The 24,619-nt window shown below is 56.0% G+C and overlaps 1 protein-coding gene across 1 annotated transcript; it reads right to left on the bottom strand.

The window, feature by feature from the left end:
• Positions 1-10,064: 10,064 nt before the first annotated feature.
• On the bottom strand, positions 10,065-20,892 carry LOC119111082 (uncharacterized). Its single transcript, XM_037234908.1, has 4 exons — positions 20,744-20,892; positions 11,722-11,874; positions 10,122-10,654; positions 10,065-10,084 (listed from the first exon to the last, which is right to left on the bottom strand). Exons 1-4 carry the CDS (start codon positions 20,890-20,892, stop codon positions 10,065-10,067), a joined length of 855 nt encoding a protein of 284 aa, XP_037090803.1.
• Between the last annotated feature and the right edge of the window lie 3,727 nt (positions 20,893-24,619).

Genomic DNA, 24,619 nt, shown 5'->3' with positions numbered 1-24,619 from the left:
GTGTGGTGTGTGTGTGTGTGTGTGTGTGTGTGGTGTGTGTCTGTGTGCTGTGTGTGGTGTGTGTGTGTTGTGGTGTGTGTGTGTGTGATGTGTGTGTGGTTGGTGTGTGTTGGTGTGTGGTGTGTGGGTGTGTTGTGTGGTGGTGTGTGTGTGGTTGTGTGTGTGTTGTGTGTGGTGTTGGTGTGTGTGTGTGTGTGTGTGTGTGTGTGATGTGTGTGTTGTGTGTGTGTGTGTGTGTGTGGGTGTGTGTGTGTGTGTGTTGTGTGTGTGTGTGTGTGTGTGTGTGTGTGTGTGTGTGTGTGTGTGTGTGTTTGTGTGTGTGTGTGGGTGATGTGTGGTGTGTGTAGTGTGTGTGTGTGTGTGTGTGTGTGTGTGTGTGTGTGTTGTGTGTGTGTGTGTGTGTGTGGTGTGTGTGTGTGTGTGTGTGTGTGGGTGTGTGTGTGTTGTGTGTGTGTGTGTGTGTGTGTGTGTGTGGTGTGTGGTGTGTGTGTGTGTGTGTGTGTGTGTGTGTGTGTGTGTGTGTGTGTTGTGGTGTGTGTGTGTGCTGTGTGTGTGGTGTGTGTGTGTGGTTGGTGGGGTGTGTGTGTGTGTGTGTGTGTGTGTGTGTGTGTGTGTGTGTGTGTGTGTGTGGTGGTGTGTGTGTGTGTGGTGTGTGTGTGTGTGTGGTGTGTGTGTGTGTGTGTGTGTGTGTGGTGTGTGTGTGTGTGTGTGTGTGTGGTGTGTGTGTGTGTGTGTGTGTGTGTGTGTGTGTGGTGTGTGTGCTGTGTGTGTGTGTGTGTGGTGTGTGTGTGTGTGTGTGTGTGTGTGTGTGGTGTGTGTGTGTGTGTGTGTGGTGTGTGTGTGGTGTGTGTGTGTGTGTGTGTGTTTGTGTGTGTGGTTGTGGTGTGTGTTGTGTGTGTGTGTGTGTGCTGTGTGTGTGTGTGCGTGGGCTTAAGGGAGCGCATATGAGAGCTTGAGTATGCGTGTGCTGGTAAACACGTGCATATCCATACGGGTAGGTGCAATGTGCGTGTGCTTGCACAAGGCACGCGCGCCAGCGTGCACTGTTTTATGTGCGGTCTGCGACGCTAGAACGTGCCCGGCGGGCGTGCGGGAATGCCCGCGCGGCGCGAGGGCCGGCATGGTATCCGGCCGGCCGGAAATACCAGCTATCGGACGGTGTCACCCCCCACAGCCGGGCCCGGGGCGCCCCGGGTACAGCCCAGCCGGCGTCCCGGCGGCAGGGATCGGGACGCACGACACGGGCGAACGGTCTGGCCTCGAGGTCATTAGGTCAGCGTTCGTGCGATCGAGCTCGTGAACAGCTACCATTTCTACTTTCCTCTACAGCCAGCGTAACATATTGCGATAATGTCACCAAAAGCCGGCTTTATTTATGAAAATGTTGACCATTTTTCTTCAACTCACTAAGCATTACATATAACCCAGAAAACGAAGTCACCATAGCAATTACATTTCAAAATAATGTTGCATTGCAGATGCATTTTTGAAATACGGAAACAGTACTTAGAACAATAATTACGGAGTGTCATGTTAAAATCATGCAGCTGGCGGTGGTATTTCTGTTTATAACAACAGCCCTACCAGTAGAGACTGTAGCACGGCGTGCCCGTAGCGCGGCGTGACTGTAGCACGGCGTGCCCGTAGCGCGGCGTGACTGTAGCACGGCGTGCCCGTAGCGCGGCGTGACTGTGGCACGGCGGGACTGTAGCAAGGCGGGATTGCAGCACGGCGTGCCTGCGGCACGGTCTGGCTGTCGTAGGACCTGGCCATGGCACGGCCTTGTTGTGGCACGGCCTGGCTATCGTGCGACCTGGCTATGGCACGACCTTCCTGTGGCACGCCCTGGCCGTGGTACCGCTTAGCTGTGTCACGACATGCCTGCATCACGGCTTAACTGTAGTACGGAGTGACTAGCACGTCGTGGCTATAGCACGTCGTGACTGTAGCACGTCGTGACTGCAGCACGTCGTAACTGCAGCATGGCGTAACTGTAGCAAGGAGGGACTGTAGTACGGCATAACTGTGGCAAGGCGTGACTGACTGTAGCACGGCGCGACTGTAGCAGAGTGACTGTAGCGCAGCCCGACTGTGGCACGGCCTGACTATAGCACGGCAGGGGATGTCATGGACGGCGCCCCGAAACAGAGGCTCTGGCAAAAGCTCATCGCGTCGCAGTAACAAAGGTTTCCTCGGTCACGCTGGACATACCACCAACAGTAGTGGAAAGTCTGACTCACTCCCCCATTCCAGCTCCCCACCGGCCCCATTCGTGGTACCGCCCAGTTCTTACTGGTGCGATCCATCCAGAATAGCATGACGACCGCAATATCACCATTCCTAGTATGCTGTGGTTAAGCATGCAAACATGCCGTGTGAAATCATTCTCAACGCACCAACTACGTAAACATTACTTCATGAGCCCTCATTAAAAACAGTAGGAAGACCAATACAAATCAAAGCCACTTGATGCATAAACATACATCGCATGGTCGCACCTCGGGCGGCTCATATTTTTCGGTCTATCTAGTGGCATTGGCTGCAACGCTGAGGGTTTGCTACATTTGCAAAGAAGACTAGCATGAAGGAGAGGGAACGATTGCAAGTAGGGATCAGATACATACAGCCTTATGAGTCACCTCTGCCTTTTTCACCCGCACTACTCGCAAATATAGCATAGAGGAGCAGTGAGAAGCCTTGTGAGGCGTAAGGCGAGTCAAGCGATATTACATATGGATATCGTTATTTGTAATCGTGCGTATGAAAAACAAAAATATGTTAATAAGGCCCAATGCATTTGGTCACAGATGCAAACACCTTTGGTCAATCTGTTTTATGGGGTGTATTATGATAATTTAACAGGGTCCACCGATGTAGCCTTCGCGTGCTGACTTAAAAATAGCATTACTTGAAAATGCCCGGCTGTGGACCCGCTCAGGCTTCGCATTATGAACAGGTGCAGTCGACGCGTTAACGATTTACAGCCTTGAAAGTCATGACCAAAGTATTGCGAAGCACGTAAATGTTTCAAGATGATGTTGGTCAAAGCAGAGCTAAACCTCAGTTAAGCCTCAGTAGTTTTCAGGGCCCAATCTAACTCCATGCAGACCACAGTGACTTGCACCTAAGGTCGATTTCGGAAATGTCAACACTGGCCCCTGCCCTCGCAATCACTGACGCACCTTTGCGTCGGAAGTTTTAAGGTCCGTTAGCGAGTCGTAGCGGATACACATTCGATTACACAGTGTGGTTGGGTTTTGCCTTCATCTGTTCTGGGCGCTGAGGCACGACAGGTCATCAAAAACGACCCAGAGTAGGCGATCCATGGTTCGCGCACGAGAGCGTGTGATCTTCCGCCCACCTTGATCCATGCTTTCGCCCACACAACCGTCAGATCCTGCTCCATCAGAATATGCTAGTATCGTGCCGCTGCGGCGCCGACCGACGAGGCCTGGATTTGGTTCCAGCTCATTACATTCGGCTTTTTCACAGCTTTAAAATCTTACGTTTTCCATGTGAGCACAACGCCACGCAGTGAGGTGGTGAAATCATGATATTGCGATGCTGGAGAAAAATGCACCTGCCATGCATTTAGTATGGAAAGCCTACAATTTATGCAGAGCACCTTTTGAAGAATTCCGCTTGTTTTTGCTGAAAACTGGACGAACCTGCAATCATTGGTGACAAAACTATTGGCTTATGAAAGCTTGACAGTCGGGCCGAGTTGCTGAAGTGTAAAACAACCAAGGCAATGTTATATGTTATATATACATATATGTGTATATATATATGAATACATTCCATGTTTCGAGCCTCTATTCATCAAAGTTGTGCGCGAACGTAGGTCAGATATTCGTAACCTCTGTGTGCTTCCCGTCGCATTATTGTGCAGCCAGAATATTGCCTCGTCGAGAACCATGCAATCGGAAAATTGCGAAAGAGTTGACGAATACGGGCCGAACCCGGATCCTGATTCCGACAGCCCAGGGTCGCAACGACGCGGGACGAACAATGTGTGCTGGAAAGAATGAACGGTGATTTTGGCGGAAGCGTAGGCCGATGAGGGCAGCCTGGCAGCCGCAAGAGGGTGAAGACCGGATCCACCGGAGAAGAGCCTTCCTAGGGACGGATAGATCGGACTGACGAATCTTAAGGACTGATGGACTGGACTGACGAATCATAAGGACTGATGGACTGGACTGACGAATCCTACGGACTGATGGACTGGACTAACGAATCCTAAGGACTGATGGACGGGACTGACGAATCTTAAGGACTGATGGACTGGACTGACGAATCATAAGGACTGATGGACTGGACTGACGAATCCTAAGGACTGATGGACTGGACTGACGCATCCTAAGGACTGATGGACCGGACTGACGCATCCTAAGGACTGATGTTGGCGACCAGTCTGGAAAAACGTGAGACCGGATGTGCAGTGTAGGTGAATGGAAATGCCGACCACATTACATCGAGCGAACTGAGTTACGTCCATCTCACAGCGATGTCAGAGGCTGACCAGAGAGCCTACCACTGTCGAGTCCTGAGCCCTGCTCTCGGAGAGCACACGGCGTGGTGCCAAGCCAGAAGAGACTGGACAAAAGCAAGTGTCCGGCGGGCGAGTGCGGAATACAATGGTGCGTGGCGCGTAACGCGCAGGCGGTTTTTAGCCGCCTGTTTATTGCGATTCAAATCCACCCAAAATATTATCTACTCTCGGTGTTTTGGTCACAGCCATTGGAAATTTTGAGCGCATCGCATCCATAAGTGGTAAGCCAATCTTCAGCCAATGTTCAAGCATCGATATTTTCAAACTGGTGCGCACGTAACATGACAGTGGACCTCTTTGCCAGTTGTGATCATGGAAGACGGACATCATAATACACTAATCACACATTTGTACAGGCGCCCGGAGGAAACTGACTTCATTTGCTCATGTTTTAGGACCACTCACATGATGCATCTCCAAACATGTAACCATCTCGTTCGTGCGGCGGTTTAAATGCGTCTTTATATCAAGTTGTATTTGTTTTGCATTTGCTTCGCTTTTACGGTCGTAAATTGGTACATCGGACAAGGATACTTGCTTCGATCGCTTTCAGGACCATAAGTCCAAAAGGTTTTGCGTCTCGAATGCCGAAAAAGCTCTCTAGCAAACCTAGGCTCTAGGGATCATAATACACATTGTGAATGGACCAGCAGCCGTGGCCTGACTTTGGCTTTAGATTCTTTTAGGCATGGCTAATACTAAGTAATTTCATATGACATAGGCTCACTCATCGCCAGAAGGTGGCACTCCTCTGCTCGCAACTGTTAAACAACATATATATATATATATATATATATATATATATATATATATATATATATATATGCATAGTAACCTGAATCTCTCTCCCTCTCCCTCCCGCCACACCACACGGCGCCCACGAGGTGTCGGTCTACCGCTGCCGTCCGAGCGTTTGTGACAGTGGGCACAGCGCGCGCCGTGCAGAGGCCTGCATGGCGTCGCGCGGACCCCTCACTAGCGCGCGGCGCGGCGTGTCGTTTGGCCGCGCGCGGCGGGGCGGCTCGCCCTGGCGTCGCGTGTAGCTCCGAACGGCACCCGCGGCGGTCTGACGGAAGACAAGCGGGCGGGGGCGGTGCAACGGTGACCGGGGCGTGCGCGCTACTGGTCCGTGCAGCTGAGCGTCCTGCTGAGCCGAGAACGGTCACAGACACTGAAGCACGCCTCTGGACCGCCGGCGACCTGAGAACGGTCATGGACTGAGCAGGCCTCTGGACCGCCGGCGACCTAGAGCGATCATGGACTGAGGCACGCCTCCGAACCACCGGCGACCCGAGAACGGTCCCGGACTGAGGCATGCCCCTGGATCGCCAGCGACCCGAGAACGGTCACGGACTGAGGCATGCCCCTGGATCGCCAGCGACCCGAGATCGGTCTGGAACTGAGGCACGCCTCTGGACCGCCGACGAGGAAGTGAGCGTTTCCGAATGGCCATGCCCACAATCATGTTCCACCATCATCCCCACGAAACAAGCGTCACGCGGCTCCCCCTCGGCACGGCACGCGACCTCCACCCACAGGGCGGGTGACTCAATAGCAATGGCCGGCCTCGCCTCCCCTCCTGTGCCCATCAGGACGGGCCGGTGCCCACCCCCCACCCTGGCCGGGAACGCGTCCCGGGCACTGTGCGCCGGCAGCGGAGCGGAGCCGGCCCCGGACCGGTACGCGACAGCTCTGGCCGCGGCGCCGCGCCAGCCGGCGGCGGCGGGCCGAACGCACGACCCTGGTCCGGACGTCCGGCCCAGCGGCGTCGCTGGCGGCGGCGCGCGCCGCGCGGAACGCCGACAACACCCGGCTCCCGGTCGGCCGGAGCTGAGGTGCGTCACCCCTGCACGTCCGTGCGTCATCCCTCCGCGTCCGTGCATCACGGCTGCGCGCCTGTGCGGCCGGGTCCTGCTAGCGAGGAGCTCGGGGATCTTTGGCGGGAGTGATGGACCCCGCCAACTTCAAGAAATAGGGGCCCCGCGGAGTTGGTAATGTCCTTCTGCGATGCGATAAGTGTGCTGTGGTGAGACAGATGCGTCGCTGAGTCCGACTAACGCCGCGCGTTGTATTGGGCTGTTTGGACGGGATGCAAAGTGAAAGCGAGTTCGGCACTCCATTTGGCGTTCATTAAGGCTGAGAGACAAACTACCAATCAGCCGCGTTAGCGATCCTCTGTTGAAGGCCATCGACGCCTGCGCGGAACGCCGACCCAGGAATCCTGTCCGCTAGGCGCAGAGTGCACGCGGAAACACGACACGGGTGACGAACGCACACCCGAAAATAGGGTCCGAAATACCGAACACACCCTCAGGAGACATGGCAGGAAGTAGCAGGGAGAATCGGACACAGGTCCAGGTGATGAGGCCGCGATAGAGCCTGCGAGAGAAACACTCTCCCATGCAAGCACCAATCTACGAAAAGAGGAGATGAATTCAGAGGCATGGCAGCCGAAAGTGGCATGAGCCTCTGCAGAAGGAGAGTGTTCAAGACGCAGAGCTCGGTTGGATAGGGGAAACCGCATGAATACTACTGGGTGTCACCTTTCATCAAACCAAAAACAACTTTGTCTAAGACAGCTCAGGAAACTTATGGGAGCAGTCGGTGTCATTAGTTAAACGACGAGTCAAGTCGGTGAACGAATCAATAGGTTTTTGGAGGGTTTATGTGTGCGCACCTAACATATTGCGTCGAGTTTTACTCTGCCTGATCGCAACGCTCCATCTCTCCGGAATCGACAACAATGACCAGAAGCTGTGTGGGCGCGTTAGCCGCAGAATAAACGGATGCCATCTGACAGCGGAACACGGGTGGGCATCGGGTGTTGACGGTCTGCAGGAACGGACGCACGCCACCGCGCAGACGGCTGCAGCGTTATCTGCTCGAGTCCAGGGATGCCCAGAATGTCAGAATAACAGGCTTGAGTAACAAAGACGTAAACAAGGATACTCGTAAAACAGGAGTGTCGATTTACACGTTTTTGTGACGGCGTTGACCCCAATGTTGGTTTGAGTCCATCGACGTTGATCTTAAACCCAACATCGCATGCTGGAATATTTACAAAATAGTTCAGGAAGTAGTTCAATTTCATACAAAGCTTAGTTCTTTGAGCACCATACGATGGCCATGACTACTATCCTACTGGCATATATGATTACATTTCAAACAATGCAAACATGTAAAAATAAAATTGCAGGTCGTCAAAATAAAGTGACCTAAATCCACTGGGAAACATACACTTGCGAGGGATCAGTTGTCTGGCCTTTGGATAGTCCCCCCCCCCCCCCGTCCCCACCGTCGTCCACCGTCCCCGCAATCTGTTGTGTATGACGACGCATGATCACTTCCTCAAAATCACGCGCGCTCCCAAATATACCCACGGTGACGTCTTCTGAGCGCGAACAGCCATAAGTTTCGGAGCTTTTCCTCCTGCTGCCATGAAGTATGTATGGTGCGGACGCCTCGTGCAACGGCCGGTCCAACCAACCAAGTCTTAAGCCTCTGCGATCTATCCAGTGGGATGTCCTGCCTCATAGTTCGTAACTTGGGTTGTCGTAACTTCTGACGTTTGGCAGTCAGCGGACAGTGGGAGGGGGGGGGGGGGGGGCTCTCGCTTTGTCCACGGAATATTCGTTAAGGTATGCCTGGTCTTATTTGGAAGATTGTTCAGCAAACTTTGGTGTTTCGTTCACAAGTGTCTGTAATTCGTTCTCATGGGTGGCAGACGGTGTGAGAAACCAACGTTAACTGCGCTTATTATTGCTCATGACGAATTTGACATTCGCAATGGATCATGCCATCAGTGCGACAAAACGTCAAGGCCAAGATTTATGACCTGACGGTCGTAAATTACGACCCAGCCGTGTGCCACCAAACGAGCCAGACAGAGTGATGAAAGCCTCGGTCATTTCCCAGAGCCAGGAGGCCATTCAGTGTGAGCCTTCCAAGGTCTGCCAAGGAGGATGTCAACTTCGGCCAACTTCTGCGTCATTCCAGTATATTTGGCCCCGGCGGAGAGAGACTGGAAATACGAATGCGAGCCAAATTCGAGTCAAATGATGACGTCGGTGACGTGATGGTGATGATGATTATGATCAGGCGTCGGCGCAGTTGAGTGCCTAACTGCGAAGTGATATCAGCTGCCTCTTCACGATTTAAATCTATCCCAAGCGGTGCCAGGAAAATCAGAAGCGTCAGTGGATGGTGATTGATCTACGCGTGCATTCTAGTTCGTCCTAAAAGCGTATAATTGGTTTAGTCCGGCCTAGCACTCGCCAATGTGACATAGCTGATGAAGCCTCGCTGAAATGTTTCAGTTAGTCAGGATGGACAGCACATCTCACACGTAAACAACCAAAGCCGGTTGTGAAGCACGTGGCTCCCTCACGCAGGCACAGGGCGCACTGCTGGCGAACTCCGCGGGCGCGGGGACTCGGTTGGCCGCTGCGGGAACCAGCTCATGCCAGGACATGCCGGGTCGGGTCAGGTCAGGCCAAGGTCGAGGCCCTGGCCAAGGTCAGAGCACAGGGAGTGGCCTTGGGAGCGCAGGTCGGCCCGGTTACCCTTGCTTGTAATAAGTCCCGGCAGAGATGGCGACACCGATCTCAAGCAGCTCATTGGCGGCGGCGAGCGGCGCGCCGGACGTCTGGAGCCACGTCTGGCCGTCTCCGATCTGGCCCAGGGCCGACCCCCTGTCGGCACGCAGCAGACTCAGACCCCGCTCCCAGCCCGCCGCTCTCCTCCGGCGTGCGTCGGCGCGGCCGACTCGAGGTGGCTCCAGCCGCGCTCAGCCAGCCCGTCGGCGGAGTATGCCTGCAAGCGCGGTGGTGCGACCGTACTTACTCTGGGTTGCGGATGCTCGACTGAAACGCCTCCCTGAACACGCTGGTGCGGTTGCTGGGTGCGGTGATGCGCGGACGCTTGCGGCGACGCAGGGTGCGCGGCGGCGGCGTGGGCTCGCCGTCGCGCGGCGCGCGCAGCGTGCTCGCTCGCGAGTCAGCCGGCGAGGCGGGTGAGGCGGGAGCGCCGCGGCTCGCGCCCGGCGGCAGCGTGTAGAAAACGGACGCGCCGAGCGTGCGCGGCGGCCCCGGGCTGCCAGCCGAGTCGTAGCCGGAGCTCTTGGGCGACGAGGGCGCGCCTTCGCTCTCGCGGCGCCGCGCCACCGGCGTCGACGCGTCCGACAGGTCGCTCGGCGCGCCCAGCTGCAGCGACGACGGCGCCGTCGACGGCGACGACGAGGGCGCCGGCGAGGCAATGCGCGGAGAGCGCGAGCGAGGTGGCTTCTGCGGCGCCTCGCGGCCCGACAGTCGCCGGTCCGGCCGGCCGGCTGGCGACCCGTTCGCGCCCACGCCCGCCGCCTGCCGCGAGCAATCGACGCTGTTTGTGCACGGCTTTGGCCGGGACGACATTGACTTTGGCAGCGGGGTCTGCAGCGGCGGTTGCGGCGGCGGCGGCGGCGGCGGTGTGGTGGGGTGCACCGGCTCGCGGTACTGTGGCCTCTGTGCGGGGCTCTTCAGTGGCGACTGCGGAGCGCTGTGGTTCGCGTCCGGCCGCCGCGCCGGCGCCGCGCCCGGTCTCTCCTCCTGCACGGTTGGCAGCGGCGCGTGCAGCGAAGCCACGGACGCGGCGCGCAACGGCTCCAGCTTGGGCGGCGGCGGCCGCGGCGGCGGCGTCTTACGGCCGCGCATCGGGCGCACCACCTCCACGGGCCGCGCGGTCGGCAGGCTGAGGTCGGGCTGGAGGCGGCCGAAGCCGCGCGCGCGGTCCATGGCACGCAGGCGCGCCAGCACCTCGTCGCCGGAGTCGAGCGAGATCTCGGAGCGACATCGCCGCCGCTCGGTCAGCAGGATGTTCTCGTAGCTCTCTGGTCGCCGGTAGCGGAAGGTGTGCGACGTCTCGACGGAGACGGTGGAGTGCGCCGGCTGCAGGTCCGGCTGCGGCGGCTCGGGGCGCGTCAGATCAACGCTGGACACGCTCTGGCCGGCCGCCGCCGCCGCCGTGCTCGTCCGGTCCGAGGACGAGCGGCCCCCGGGCAGCGAGGAGGACCGCGGCCGCCACTTGGGTCGCACGCGGTCTATTTTGGACAGCAGCGCCTCCCGAGCTCTGCCAAACAGACGGACGTTCAGCGGGGACAAAAAGGCTGGCGCTGCTGGCAGGTGGCTGCGTGGGGTGTGCGTTAGGCTGGGCAGCGCCCCGTGACGACGGGCGGCCGTGATCGGTGCGTCACGCGGTGGAACGTGACGGGGACGACCATGCGCGGACACACACGGAGCGCAGAGAGCGAACCCTCCCCCCACCCCCCTCTACCGACCCCTGAATAGGCTACATCCGTCCAGGCGACAGGGCGACAATGCCGGCCAGCCGTCCACCATCACGGCGGAATGTGCCGCGAGCGTGGACGGCTGTCATGGCAACCAGCGAGTCTCAGTATCAACAATCGATGCTACAAGGGCTCAACAGTTCGCGGTAGGGGGCGTTGCCCTGTCTCTCTCTGTCTCTGTGTGTGTCCAGCTCGCATGCAGGTGCACAGAGCGTGCAGACTGAATCACAGGTGAGGTTTACATACCCCACCTGCTCCTCTTCTCTTTGTGAGCAGAAGGGAGACAGACAGGGAATCAGCGCAGAGAGTGAACAAATGCATATGTAGTTGTTTCTCACAGTAGATACGAGCGAGTCACGCAGAATGGTTCCCGCGCGTAATATGAATAATTGATTGAGCAGTGATTGTATTGGATTCAGATAATCAAAGAACGGCATGATATCATTGTAAAAGATCTGGCAGCACACTCAAACCAGAACCAACAGCAAGCCACTTTAACCAACCATCAGTACAAACGCAATCGGTGATTTGCCAAGTGATCTTTACCTTACGTATCGTTTTGCACTTCTGACGGCACAAGAAGTGCGCGGAAATGGCTATAAGCGTTCAAAGATCTCGGATGAATGTGGGTTTGGAGCGTCGTCGTCCCGCCAACAACGCCTCTGAACGAATCAAAACAAATCAGACGGCGGCGCGATCCCATTAAAAAAGATTAGGTGACAGCTTTATAAACAGCAGAGTGACGGCCTTCCCCACGCCCGACCACACCGGTTCACTGACACCTAACCCGCTACCCCCGGCGCCCGCCAGTGGGGGGTGGACAGGTGCGTAGCTCTCTCTCTCGCCTCACCTGTGCACATGCTGCTCGAAGTGCTCCGCCGGGCGGGCGAACAGGGGCCTGACGCGGGCGGCGCGCAGCGGCGGCAAGCGCAGCCTCCTCCGCAGCCGGTCCATCCCGAGCCGCTCCCCCAGCTCGAAGCCGCACATGGTGGGCGAGCGGGCGCTGCCGGCGTCGGCCGGCTGCCAGCGGTCACGGCCGCCAGCGCCGTCCAGCGCCGCGCAGCTGATCGCCGCCGCCAGCGCCGTATTAATAGCCGGCGGCGGCCGGCCGGCGGCCGTCGTCGGCGCCGTCGTCTTCGTCGCCGTCGGGACCGTCGCGCCGTCTGTCAGCGCTATGTCGAACCGCGCCGGCGTCGGTGGTGCGCGCGCGGCGGCCGGCGCGGCAGTGGCGGTCGGCCGGCGCGCTGTGCGTGACCCGTACGCCGGCGGCCCGTGCCGGCCCGCCGCCCGCGGCCATTTAAACCGCGGCACCGGGACAGGGGCCGGGGCGGCAGCGTGACTCATCGGCGGCAGTCTGCCCCGCCGCGCGGCCCGCTGGACTGTGAAGGCCGCAGGCGGTGGCCGTTCGAGCCGTGATCAGAACCGGAGCCGGAGCGGCCCCGCCTCTCGCCCGCCCACCGGGCGCGGCGCCGCAGCTGGCGCCCGTTCACCCCGCTGACGTAACGGGGGAGTCACGGGAGCGGGGAGGGTCACGGGGTCCGGCTGAAAGCTCAGTTTTCCAATGTCAAAGACTGCGCACTTCGCTGGCGAATGCGGCGGGTTACCGGTCTTTGTGTTGATGTTGACGGAAGCCGAGTCACAGGCCCCAGCGGGTCATGAACCTCATGTTTAGGAAGATCTTGCTCCACTTCCGGTGTCAGGCAGCGTCTGTTCCCTCCAGTTAATCAGACCACCGCATAGTTGTGATGATGCGGCGATTGTTGTGGGCAGCTATAGCATGCGCCGCCGTGCCTCTTGCTAATACCGTAACAGGTGTTTGGTCTCATAGTCATGGGATCGCTCGTTTCCCACGCAGTCACCGTTGCGACGTTGACCGAGGCCGCCACGTGCCGTCTCCAGCTCCGTGCTGCACCGTTGCCGGTCACGCCACCCTACTGCAGCTTTTGATGTCGCGCCGCCCTCCTCGTCTGTCTGCACTCTCCCGTTCCTCTCACCGCGGGGCAAGCCCGGAGCACGTGTTACCTGAGGCCGGTAGTATTGCACCGTGTAGTCGCCCCCGCAGTCGGCAGCCGTCACCAACCACCGCCTTGCACCGTGCCACCGTACCGCTCTGGCGACCGCTCGGACCGAGCGAGCCGGCCCGACAGCCGCCGGCCAGACGGGACAGACAGGGCAGACCGAACCGCCGCCGCCGACGTGAAAAACGCCATGACGCTCGTTGTGGCAATCAGCGCGTCCGCGACGGCCCCCAGCTCCCGCGCCTGTCGGTGGGACGGCGCGGGGTGTTTGACCCTGCCCGGTCGGACAGGGCCGGGGCGGACGGGAAGCACGCGTGGCCGCCACCGCCACGCCACGCCCCGCCGAGCACGGCGCGTGCCGTCCGGGACACGCCCCCTCGCTCGGCCCGACCGCCCGTGGCGCCCTCTTCCGCGCCGCCGCTGACCGCCGCTCGGCGGCATTGTCGCCATGCGGCCCAGACTAATGCCGCTAATGGTGTCGACAGCAGGACAGTGCCGGCGGTCGGGGCGACGGAGTGTTTCCGATAGGGGCTTGTGTGTAGTGTTAGCGCTCTTCAAAGTCGGTTGGTGGTTGTAGCGGCCAGCCTGTGATTACGTTTGTTTGGATTTTGGTGCGCACAACGCGGCACGCTTTTCGCGCCGTTTGTGAAACGCTGCCAAAACTGCAGCCAATACTTATGTCATGCGCTGGGTTGCGGGCTCGAATGAAAAGCAAAATCTGTGTGTTCACGTGGAAGATATTGACACCATGCATTGAACCATTTGCTGGCAAGAAAGCTTCTCTCTTACAAAACGTCAGGTGAAGTAATTCGCTCAGGGATAAATAGCTGTAGATTTCTAACAGACCTTTTGACAAATCTAGCACTATCCACCACGCTCTGACGCAGTGATGGATGATGATGATAATCAGTTTGTTACAAACAGCCAAGAAATGGGCCACGGGAATATTTTACAGGAAGGCTGCATTTCATTCAGAGAGCAGTCAACTGACTTCTTATAGCAAAGACAGCCTCTTGAGGCCTGCCAATCCGATAGACACACAAGTTCGCCATTGGCCAGTCGGCCCAGCCGCAAGGAGCTCCAGTAAAAACAACAACAGCCGGTGCTCGTCACCGCGGCCTGCCCGGGGGCATACCACCGGGCCGCCAGACTCGGTGGGTGCAGACGGCTGCCCGGGGGCATACCACCGGGCCGCCGGACTCGGTGGGTGCAGACGGCTGACTCGCCGCCAGTGCCAGACTTCGGGGCCGTCTGAGAGCTCGCCGCCGCGTCCAATTGGCCGCCGCCAGCGCCGCCGGACGGAGACGGAGCCCTGACTCACGGGTCAGGACCCGGCCCAGCCAGGCCAGGTGACATCAGGCCGCCAGAATACGACAGATGGGGAAGAGGCGGCGCGAGCGGGGACGGTGGCGCGGGTGGGCGGACCGTCATACAGCCATCGCGGCGCGAGCGAGGATGGTGGGCGGGCCGTCATACACCACAGCGGCGCGAGCGGGGGCGGTGGGCGGACCGTCATACACCACAGCGGCGCGAGCGGGGACGGTGGGCGAACCGTCATACAACCATCGCGGCGTGAGCGGGGACGGTGGGAGGGCCGTCATGCAACCATCGGCTAAAGCGGGAGTCACGCTGGACTCGTCACTTGTCGTGACCGCCCGTAATAGCTCGTAAGGGTCAAAGGAATTTCCTCCCCACAGAGCCACGTCTGACAGCTTTGACAGAGCCGTCACGCTCCGAAATTTCGTCGGTGACATGTGTACCGAAGTCCGACCGCCGGGGGAAACGATACACCAATGTCATTTGTGGTGTTGATCAACATTTCAGGGGTGTCAACATTCTGTAGTCAGCCTCATTGGTGTTGACGGCTGCACAGGTTTGGCAATATAATAAGCAATATATATATATATATATATATATATATATATATATATATATATATATGCATATAGTATTTTGACGGTTTGGCTGTGCACACGCATGAATAAAAGTTGACCCAGGTCTCACATAAGGAGTCCATCTTATGCGCTTGCTACCGATTGCTTAACAGTACTTAGGTAGGTTTAGCAATGTATTCAGCATCTAAGGTTACGTGACGCCGCCATATCTTAAGCCGAATACCGCGGCGGACGACGAAACTCTTGATACCGAGGACCAGGCTCGAACCCACGACTGTCCGTTCACGGTCGTGAGGCAAACACTGGAGCTACGCCATCCTTGTCGTTCATGATGTATGAAGAACCACCACTGTCGAAACCTTTAGCCAAGCATCACATCGCTGTCGCATTCCCCGCATGAAGACATGTAAATCTGGAGATAAATAAAGAATAATCACGATCGCCGAGGATGAATAACCTCACCCGAAACACCCTCATCGACATCCATCACCCGCAAATGTCTGTCACGAATTGACTTATCGGCGCCACGCACGTCCACCGCAATCAGCTGTTGTAGTCCGTGAAGATGGAGGCTTTCGTTTCCCGGCTCACACCAGATGGTGGCCGTCTTTCGTTTCCCGGTTCACACCGAATGGTGGCCGTTTTTCGTTTCCCGGTTCACACCAGACAGTGGCCGTCATCCCGCTACTGGACAGAGACGGCCTCCATTTCACGGATGACGAGTCCGGTGTAAATCCCACTGCAGAGAGCTCCGCCCACCCACCCATGGAGGACAACACTGAACCTCTGTTGCAAGCGAGGTCGAAGACTGAGCGAGTTCCTCTCAATATATGTGGGCATTTTCAGCTGGAGTGGCCCAGCCCGGCACGTTAGCCGGCCTTCCAGAAGCTAATTTTGTCCAATCACTGGTTCTAGGTTTCAGCAGTTTTCAGCGATAACTCCTTAACAATTCTCCTACATAAGCGGCGACACATTTCTGTTGAAACTAATGCCAAGAACGCCACTTGCCTCATTAAACGCGCTTAGTCAGGCGGGCTTTTTTGCAACATTATATCATCGCAGTTTGACCTTCCCATTCGATGTGCGTGAGCGGGCAGCGGCGCAGCACCTTTTTGTGCGTAAACCATGCATCTGCTCGTCGTTTTGGGTCATGTTCAAGGATTTAGACCAGGTTTCAAGCGGGAGACCATAGAGATGTGAGACGAACTTCACGGTGAGGGAGAATTAAAAATGCACCCCTTCTCACTTAGAGCGCAACCCCAAAAAAAATGGTTGCACACCCATACATACCCCAAACCTGTCCGTCCCGTGGACGCGCCAATAGTGAGCCGGAAAACGGTCAGCGGCACGTCTTCCGAGCTGATCCCGAATACCACGTGCCGAACCTGTCCGGCCCGTGGACGCGCCAATAGTGAGCCGGGAAACGGTCAGCGTCACGTCTTCCGAGCTGATCCCGAATACCACGTGCCGAACCTGTCCGGCCCGTGGACGCGCCAATAGTGAGCCGGAAAACGGTCAGCGGCACGTCTTCCGAGCTGATCCCGAATACCACGTGCCGAACCTGTCCGGCCCGTGGACGCGCCAATAGTGAGCCGGAAAACGGTCAGCGGCACGTCTTCCGAGCTGATCCCGAATACCACGTGCCGAACCTGTCCGGCCCGTGGACGCGCCAATAGTGAGCCGGAAAACGGTCAGCGGCACGTCTTTCGAGCTGATCCCGAATACCACATGCCGGGCTCTAAGCCAGGGGAGACTGGTTCATGGAAATTGCGCAGGCTTGCGATGCCGTTGATGATGACCAATGTCCACCACAAAGATGCGTGTTCCTGATAAAGGTTTGGCCATGATTGCGGTCGTCAATCACCGCAAGTTCATAGATTTCGGGACTGAAAATCTCGCGTCTTACGAGATCCATAGCCGGACATTTTCGAATCAACGTTATGTGTGATAATACTCGGCAACTCCAACGTCGGCCGTCGCCACGCTCGCCCCACACTATACATAGCATCTCACTGGTTTTAGTTTGCTTGGAGGAGCATGTTAACACAAACGTGTTTAAGTTGGGGACTACGGCGTGCGATGTCTGTCACAAAACTTAAATAATACACCCAAATTAGCTAGCCCGTGGCCAACGCAAGACGACGGCACTGCACCTGCGACTCTTCGGAATAGTTGCCAGCTCCACTTCACTGCGATAGGCGGCAGATAAGCGGTTTGCTGCCAATCAACACACAGGTGCAAGTGTAACTGTATTTTAATGCAGCGGCAGACATATGAAAGCCCATGATTGAAGTGAAGGGAATTTTCAAACTTTTGAAGACCTTGAGCAAGCATCGGAAGCATTCAAGCATTCATATGCTTTGAAGTGGAAAAACTACTCAGAGCTTTGTCAGTTTCTCACAATTTCTCCGTTTAGTGAACATGCTCCTCAATACGCCATTGTTTGATTTCGTCGTCGGGTTACGATTACCTTGCACAACACTGACTGTTAGCCAACTGACGGTCATTTGGTCTGGAAATCTTGCTCACGAATGCCAGGTGTGAAGGAAATGACAACTATATTGCTTGGGTCTTGATCGCCGCATGACCAATGGAATGGCGGGATTTAAATGATGTTATTATTGCGTCATGCATGACTGGGTAAATTAAAACGGTCTCCCCGAAATAGTCTGTACCCCTCCACAGGCGCGTAACTCAGAAGCTATACGGGGTTCGGTCTCTTAAGGACAGGGCTGTGAACTGCACCGACTGGTCTTCAGGTTGGCTGTTTCAGTTCAACCCCCCCCCCCCCCCTCATACAAATCTGGGACACTCCTTTTAGCTCTTATGTGATCATGGAAGGCAGCTAAAGTGATGACGTCCTATAGACCACTCAGAACAGCAGCACAGTTGGTGGAAGCAGCAAATAGCGATGTCATGAATATGTTCGAATGCTCAAAACGCTACGCGCGACATTTGCCGTGTGTCGTACTCCACCTCATCATAGCTTTTTTGTGAGAAGGAGTGATTCGTTCACCATGAGGAAAATACGAAGGAAGTGCATCTAAGCAGTCATATTCCACGGCGTCAAATTTGCACAGTATTGCGGCGGGTAACAATCCCAGATGCAAACAGCACCACAGAACCAGTCATCGGCAGCAGAGGTCGTTCGTTGAACGATGCAGCCACACGCCGCCGACGACGAAAGCTAATCGAACTCTGGAATTCAGGCCGCACCGACATTCTAAACCCGCGCTTTGTGTTCCTAGACATCTCTCCTTCTCGTGACTTCGCATCTTAGCGGCGCAGAAAGCCGACAGCAGAGGCGCACCGCACACCGTGGAGCGCGTCTGGTCATGGCCGCCCGGATTGGACCTGCCGCAAACGTTTCCGCCAGGATGGCAAACTGGCACCGGGTCCATTAACATGCGGAGAAAACCGATGCTGTGTTTCTTGGCGACGGGTCATTTTCCGCGTCGCGGGACAGTGACTCAGGGTGAGCTCCCATACCGTGAGACCAGGCCGTGATCGGGGACTGCCAGCGTCCGCGGAGGATGAATCGGAGCATGACGGTCCACACAAGCGTCACGGGCGGCCTTCAGACGTCCGTGGAGGGTCCTTGCTGGGCGCGACCGCGGGGAACGGGCCGCTGTCTGCTGGGGCGGCCTCCGGTGGGGCGCATGGCCGACGAGTCACAGGATTCCTCCTGGTTTCGCACCCCTCTGGTGTTCAGGTACAGCCGAGCATGGCTGAGACTGGGATGTTACTGAGCCCTGACCGAGCCCCACGTGACGCGTCGAGCATAGGTCTTCCGAAGCCAGGCCAGGTCACCGAAAATTCTGTTGAATCATCGGCCCGTTCGCTATATTAAGCTCACTGACGCAATTAAAACAAAGCTGAGTGTTGATGAGCCACCTGAAAGTTGTTCTTGAACGGCTTAAGAGCCTGATTGCGAGAGTTGCCAAATGCCATTTTGTTCGAATTCACGAAGAATTCATGGGTTTTCCGCACTGTTTCGGCACCTTTGGTGGATAACCCAGGGTTATGGTATACGAGCGTATTAGCCCAGTGCCCAGTGTCGTTGCGCAGAAAATCCAAGGCAGCCAACATTTATGCATTATTTAACTACAACGTTCAGCAGTTTGGCTCAGTCATGCAGGAAATTTCCTTTCATCTACTATGCCTGATCCTCCTCTGGTTTGCTGAGCTGAACGAGATCGCAAGGAACAGTGATATAATTCAAGAGAGCGTCTTGCCGTTTGAAGTTTTTTTTTTGAATTTTTTGAAGTTTTTATGCAAGCCATTCGCATTAATACGGCAAATTCCTACTTGTTTGCTAAAACCTGTGAGAAAGAAAGCTGTCTGCTAACAATGATTTGGCAGACGGTAACGTGACGTTTCGAATAAGTTGCATCACAGCACGGAATCTTACGAGGCGTAAGCATACCAGGTAATTCGAGTTGACCGCTGTTGACCGTATCAGGATAAGATCACTTGTTAAGGCTGCACCCCGCATTTAGAACTTACTAGTTCACACAGAGTACGTCGTCGCATTCACGTATACGTAAGGAAATTTAAAAAAAACAGGGGTACAGGCACCAGAGATGCGGCACTTGCCCAGAACCCGGAGCCGCCCCTGCAGCGGCCGGCTCTAGGCTTGGCACCAGTGTATGCCATCCGTAACGGTACGCCTAATGCTGGGGTCGGCACCAGTGGCACCAGCATCGACCTCTCAATGACGGTGCAACTATTGCTGGGGTCGACACCAGTGGCACCACCATCGACCTCTCAATGACGGTGCGGCTAATGCTGGGGTCGACACCAGTGGCACCAGCATCGACCTCTCAATGACGATACGACTAATACTGGGGTCGACACCAGTGGCACCAGCATCGACCTCTGGCTGTGTCGATCCATGGCCAGCTCGTCAGTCCACGGACCTAGAGCCGGCGAGGGTCGGCTGGCACCGGCGCCGTTACCAATCCTTCCGCCGGATCTGGAGCAGGCTAGCATGTCCTGGTACTTATCGGGGAAGTCACGGAGCTGCCAGCCAATGGGGCACCAATCCAATGCTGTCAGTGGTGTTTGTTCGGTGCTGGCTGTCCACATCGCAGTAACAAAATCGGATACACCTTATAGGCGCCCATTAACAGCCGCCTACGCGTGGTCGATTGCTGTTATAGAATAGCGTGTAAGCAATCGCCTGTAAGCGGTCTACGCGATCGCCTGCATGCAAGGTTTTAGCCGCGGCGCAAAGTGCTTGAACAGTGGAAAAACGGGGAAGCCTGCTGAGAGCAAATTATGTAGTGATTGCAAACAATAAATACGGCGTGGTTAATTAGCCATTCGCACGTTGTCTGTCTTCAGTTGCTAATTTGTACACTTTCCTGATCGACAGCCCACCACGTCAAAACGTTTACAATGCGAACGATTCCTTACCCGCCGCACAAGATACGTGCACGATTCGTACTACGCCTGCTTGGCACAGCATTTAGTTAGCGTAAAAACCTCTGAAGAGCGTCCTCGACGCATTGCAGATGCGATCGTGGGTTAGAATGTTTAATGTAGCAGGCACTTTCGAAGTTAGGTGACGGTTTCCACGGCACACTTACCACTATCGTAAAAAGGCATGGGCGGATGTCGAATGCCTCAAAATTATTCCCGCCCAGCTTTATTATGGCGTTTTATTTCCCACCCAATCGCGCACCAGGCCTCATGTGGAAGAGGGAAACCCGTCGTCCAGATTTGCGATAATCTAGCGCCAAACGTGTGGTGTTCATGGAAAACAGGCTACATTGCTCCTTCCCTCGACGCCAAAAACATTGCGCTGCCACTGCCGCACACAGTTCGCATTCCCACGTGCGCTCACTTCCGTACGTCCCGTCTAAACAACCCCAAGGGCACGGGCACCCCGGTGCGTGACGACTACGCGTAGCAGACACCACGCCCTGTCTGGGCGGCCCAGGCCGTTCCATCTTACCCTGCTGAGCAGATATAGTTGGCAGCCAGCACGGTGTTAGCAGCTCTCTTCCATGCCGCGGCCGTGAAGTAGCTGGGCGAGGTCTGGCCCTGACTTTGTTCGCCGCCGCCCAGCCAGGCTGCCAGCGCCGACAGCTTCTCCAGCAGCATGTCGGCAGCAAAAACAGCCCCCTGGCCCGCGAGGCTCGGCAGCCCGGAGGGGCTCCTAACGGCGTCACTGCACGGCGTCCTCCGGCGCAGCGGTGGACTTGCGGCGCTCTCTGGCAGCGCGAGGTCCCGCGGGAGTTCTCCGACAGACGGGCGCCCCTGGTGGGTCCCCAGGTCTAGTGAGCGAGCGGGCGGTTCGCCTGGACCCGGTCCAACACTGCTACGAGGCGTGTGCCGAGCCCGGCTGTTCACCGCGCCATGTGACCGCACCGCCTCCTCGAACCGGATGACGTCAGTGCAGCACCGGTGCGCAGGGACTGACGCGCCCGGCCGCGTGCTGGCCCCGAGAGACCGGGCCGACCCACCCGCAGGGCAAGCGGCCGCCGGCGGCCGGCGCGCTCTGGCGAGCACCGCCCCCAAACCACGTCCAGTCACGAGACAACGGCGGCCGGTGAGGCCCGGAGAGAGCTCGCTCAGATGAGGCTCCTCTCGCGATTCTTCGGCAATTGTTTCGGCTGCCGGCCGGTCCTCACGGAGGCGGAGCGTACTCACGAGTCCGGGAGCAGCGGGAGGGAGAAACCCCGTCCGAGACGGGTCTCTCGCCCTCAGGCGAACGTGGGGAGATAGGGCTTCTCCTGGAGTCGTCTCCAGCTGCGCGGTTCCCAGGAGTCACGCCCTTCGCCCGCCGGCGGTCCGCAGCACAACACGCCCTACTGGCGACTCGCAGTCCGCTGCGACTGCAAGAACGGTCGGCCGCGCCACCGCCACGCTCCGTCTCGCCGCCCCTGAGCCTGCAGGCATGCACGGCTGCGCGCAAGCTCGGTGCGATCGCCCTGTCTCGCTGCGCACGTGTACGTGCCGGTCCGCATGCCGGCGTGCGTGGCCTTGCGGGCAGGGAAGCCCGCGGTCCCAGAAACCGGCATTGGTGCGGTGACTCAGTAGTAACGTGATGACGCAACTGGCCAAGTTGTTTCACTGCTGCGGCTCGGTCCGGCCCTTTGGTCGGCGTCGGCGTTGTGGCAAAAGGAGGATGGTGTGCGACGTTTGAACCAGCTGTCGCCAGGCGATGCGTCATACGTGACGTCATATCTTTTTTTGTCCGTCGCCTGTTCTGGATGGTCCTGCCTTGCTTCCGGACTGGAGCGAAAGTGATGATTCCACAGGTCGCCGTCAGTTTGCAGGGCGGCCAGCCAGCTGTACGCGTCGACAAATGTGTCGTTTGGTGCCGGTTTGGTGCCAGTTCTCTCTACAGATCGTGGAATGCATCCCGCTCGGTTCTTACCATTTGTAACTGACGCCGATGGCATGTGAGCAGCACACGGTGTGGTAAGTGTCGCGATATGACGTTTATGGCCCGCGTCATCTCCCATATTGGCTTGGGGCACGGCCCCAAACATCCGTGAAAGTTGAACAATTAGGACTGTGTAGGTATGTGTTACTTCCACGTGCAAGCCGCTCACCCAATCAAAAGGCGTCCGAGCGATAGCAGTTGTTGAATTTAGCAGCCAATCATCCGCACCGAACCCCATATGATACCCTCCAATAAACTGCGATGAACTGCTGACATGTTGCATTATAAAAATATGTGAACTGAAGTGAACTGGCTTCTGGGCTGAGTGATTGTAGTGATCACCAAGCGTGCGACTCATTATTTCATCTGCGATTGTTTGGTTATGTTTCGAACCCACAGCTTAACGTATTACTGTCCGATTATTTTGGAGCATATTATATTACATTACATTTTGGAGCACTCAGTAAACACACAACTTGAACAAACGTTACATCGGCTAAAGTTGCGGTCTTCTGGTTAGATGCGATCCATTTGTGAGGTCTCCGAAAGCGCGAGACCCTCTAAACAAAAAAGACGATTTTGGTGCAATGTAGCCCAAACGAAAAGTAGAACCCTTGTCTGCATTTCGGAATGTTCAATCAAGAAGTGTTATCACAGGCAGTGACAGGAGGAACAGGTGGAGATCTACATAATGAAATTGATGTGTTTTGGATCGTACCTGAAATGTTGTCAGGTATTGTTGTAGAAGCTAACCATTGTCATAAGTCTTTTATATGGTATCATTACATACCAACGTGCTTGTGTATACAGCAATGACGCACCCGGGGACCAGACACGTGATACACGCGCTCGGGGACCAGACACGTGATACACGCGCTCGGGGACCAGACACGTGATACACGCACCCGGGGACCAGACACGTGATACACGCGCTCGGGGACCAGACACGTGATACACGCGCTCGGGGACCAGACACGTGATACACGCGCACGGGGACCAGACACGTGATACACGCACCCGGGGACCAGACACGTGATACACGCACCCGGGGACCAGACACGTGATACACGCGCACGGGGACCAGACACGTGATACACGCGCACGGGGACCAGATACGTGATACACGCACCCGGGGACCAGACACGTGATACACGCACCCGGGGACCAGACACGTGATACACGCGCACGGGGACCAGACACGTGATACACGCGCACGGGGACCAGACACGTGATACACGCGCACGGGGACCAGACACGTGATACACGCACCCGGGGACCAGACACGTGATACACGCGCACGGGGACCAGACACGTGATACACGCACCCGGGGACCAGACACGTGATACACGCACCCGGGGACCGGACACGTGATACACGCACCCGGGGACCAGACACGTGATACACGCACCCGGGGACCGGACACGTGATACACGCACCCGGGGACCAGACACGTGATACACGCGCACGGGGACCAGACACGCACCCAGACACCAGACACGGGGTGATAATTTGTGCTCGTTTGCCGTTCTGTGGATTGGTATAAATGTCACAGCACCCTAAATATGCCGGCACATATAATAACGACAGGCCATTCCGAAATCACTTTGGTATGGCCTTTATTTAATTCATCGCAAATGGCGCGTATGTGTTCATGCTGACACTCATGATAAATCGATATAACATGATACAGTGATTCAGACATACAGACGTAATACTACGAGCATACTTGAAATGTGGATTGTGTGTTAAGTATATCATATTATATAATAGAGCGAAATAGAGTATATGATAGTGTCAAGTATAGAGAGAAGCATTTATATATATATATATATATATATATATATATATATATATATATATATATATATATATATATATATATATATATATATATATATATAGTGACAATATGTATTAAAACTTCATAGATGCATTTTCAAAAAATTGAAACTTTTCAGTGCACTAATTCATCGTGAAGCGCCTATTATCTGGCTTTATCTTTATCTCTAATCTAATGTGGCTAAGCTAATTTCAATGTATAGCGCCAGCGAACAGCGTGTGAACATGGTCATCCCACTTGAAGATGAATCAGGAATCAAATATGAAGTCGGTGGGTGCGATAATTCGCTCAGCCGTTTGTAACGTGCGAAATCAGCGCCTTGCAAGATTGTTATACTTGAGCTGAAATGAAGAACCACAGAAGAGCGTTATTGAAACAAAGAGCTCGTTCATTGGACATCGATATTTTTCAAGGGTTAACCGTTGTAATATATTTCCTAAACAAAAACAACCATGGCGGCGAAAAAGTTGGAATATAGTTAAACAAGGTTTTCGCCCTCGTCATGAAAACACAGAGGCCTTAAGGGAACTGACCTCGCGGTTTGTGCGCTTATATGTAAATAAATAGAAGTGTGACATAAATTTGCCCGAATGAAACA

This window comes from Pollicipes pollicipes, unplaced genomic scaffold, assembly GCF_011947565.3.
Source record: "Pollicipes pollicipes isolate AB1234 unplaced genomic scaffold, Ppol_2.1 Scaffold_7261;HRSCAF=8764_pilon_pilon_pilon, whole genome shotgun sequence".
Taxonomy (NCBI): Eukaryota; Metazoa; Arthropoda; class Thecostraca; order Pollicipedomorpha; family Pollicipedidae; genus Pollicipes; species Pollicipes pollicipes.
The sequence above is the reverse complement of the archived record's forward strand: the minus strand, read 5'-3'. Positions and strand labels throughout refer to the sequence as shown.

What these genes read in the sequence shown, in the direction of transcription:
- LOC119111082 (XM_037234908.1), bottom strand. Translation starts at nt 20,892, where the DNA reads ATGCTGCTGGAGAAGCTGTCGGCGCTGGCAGCCTGGCTGGGCGGCGGC. An exon ending in AACTATATCTGCTCAGCAGG is followed by an intron (nt 11,875 to 20,743) that starts GTAAGATGGAAC and finishes CGACGCCGGCAG; the next exon opens with CGCCCGCTCGCCCACCATGT. An exon ending in CGTGCAGGAGGAGAGACCGG is followed by an intron (nt 10,085 to 10,121) that starts GCGCGGCGCCGG and finishes CGCGAACCACAG; the next exon opens with CGCTCCGCAGTCGCCACTGA.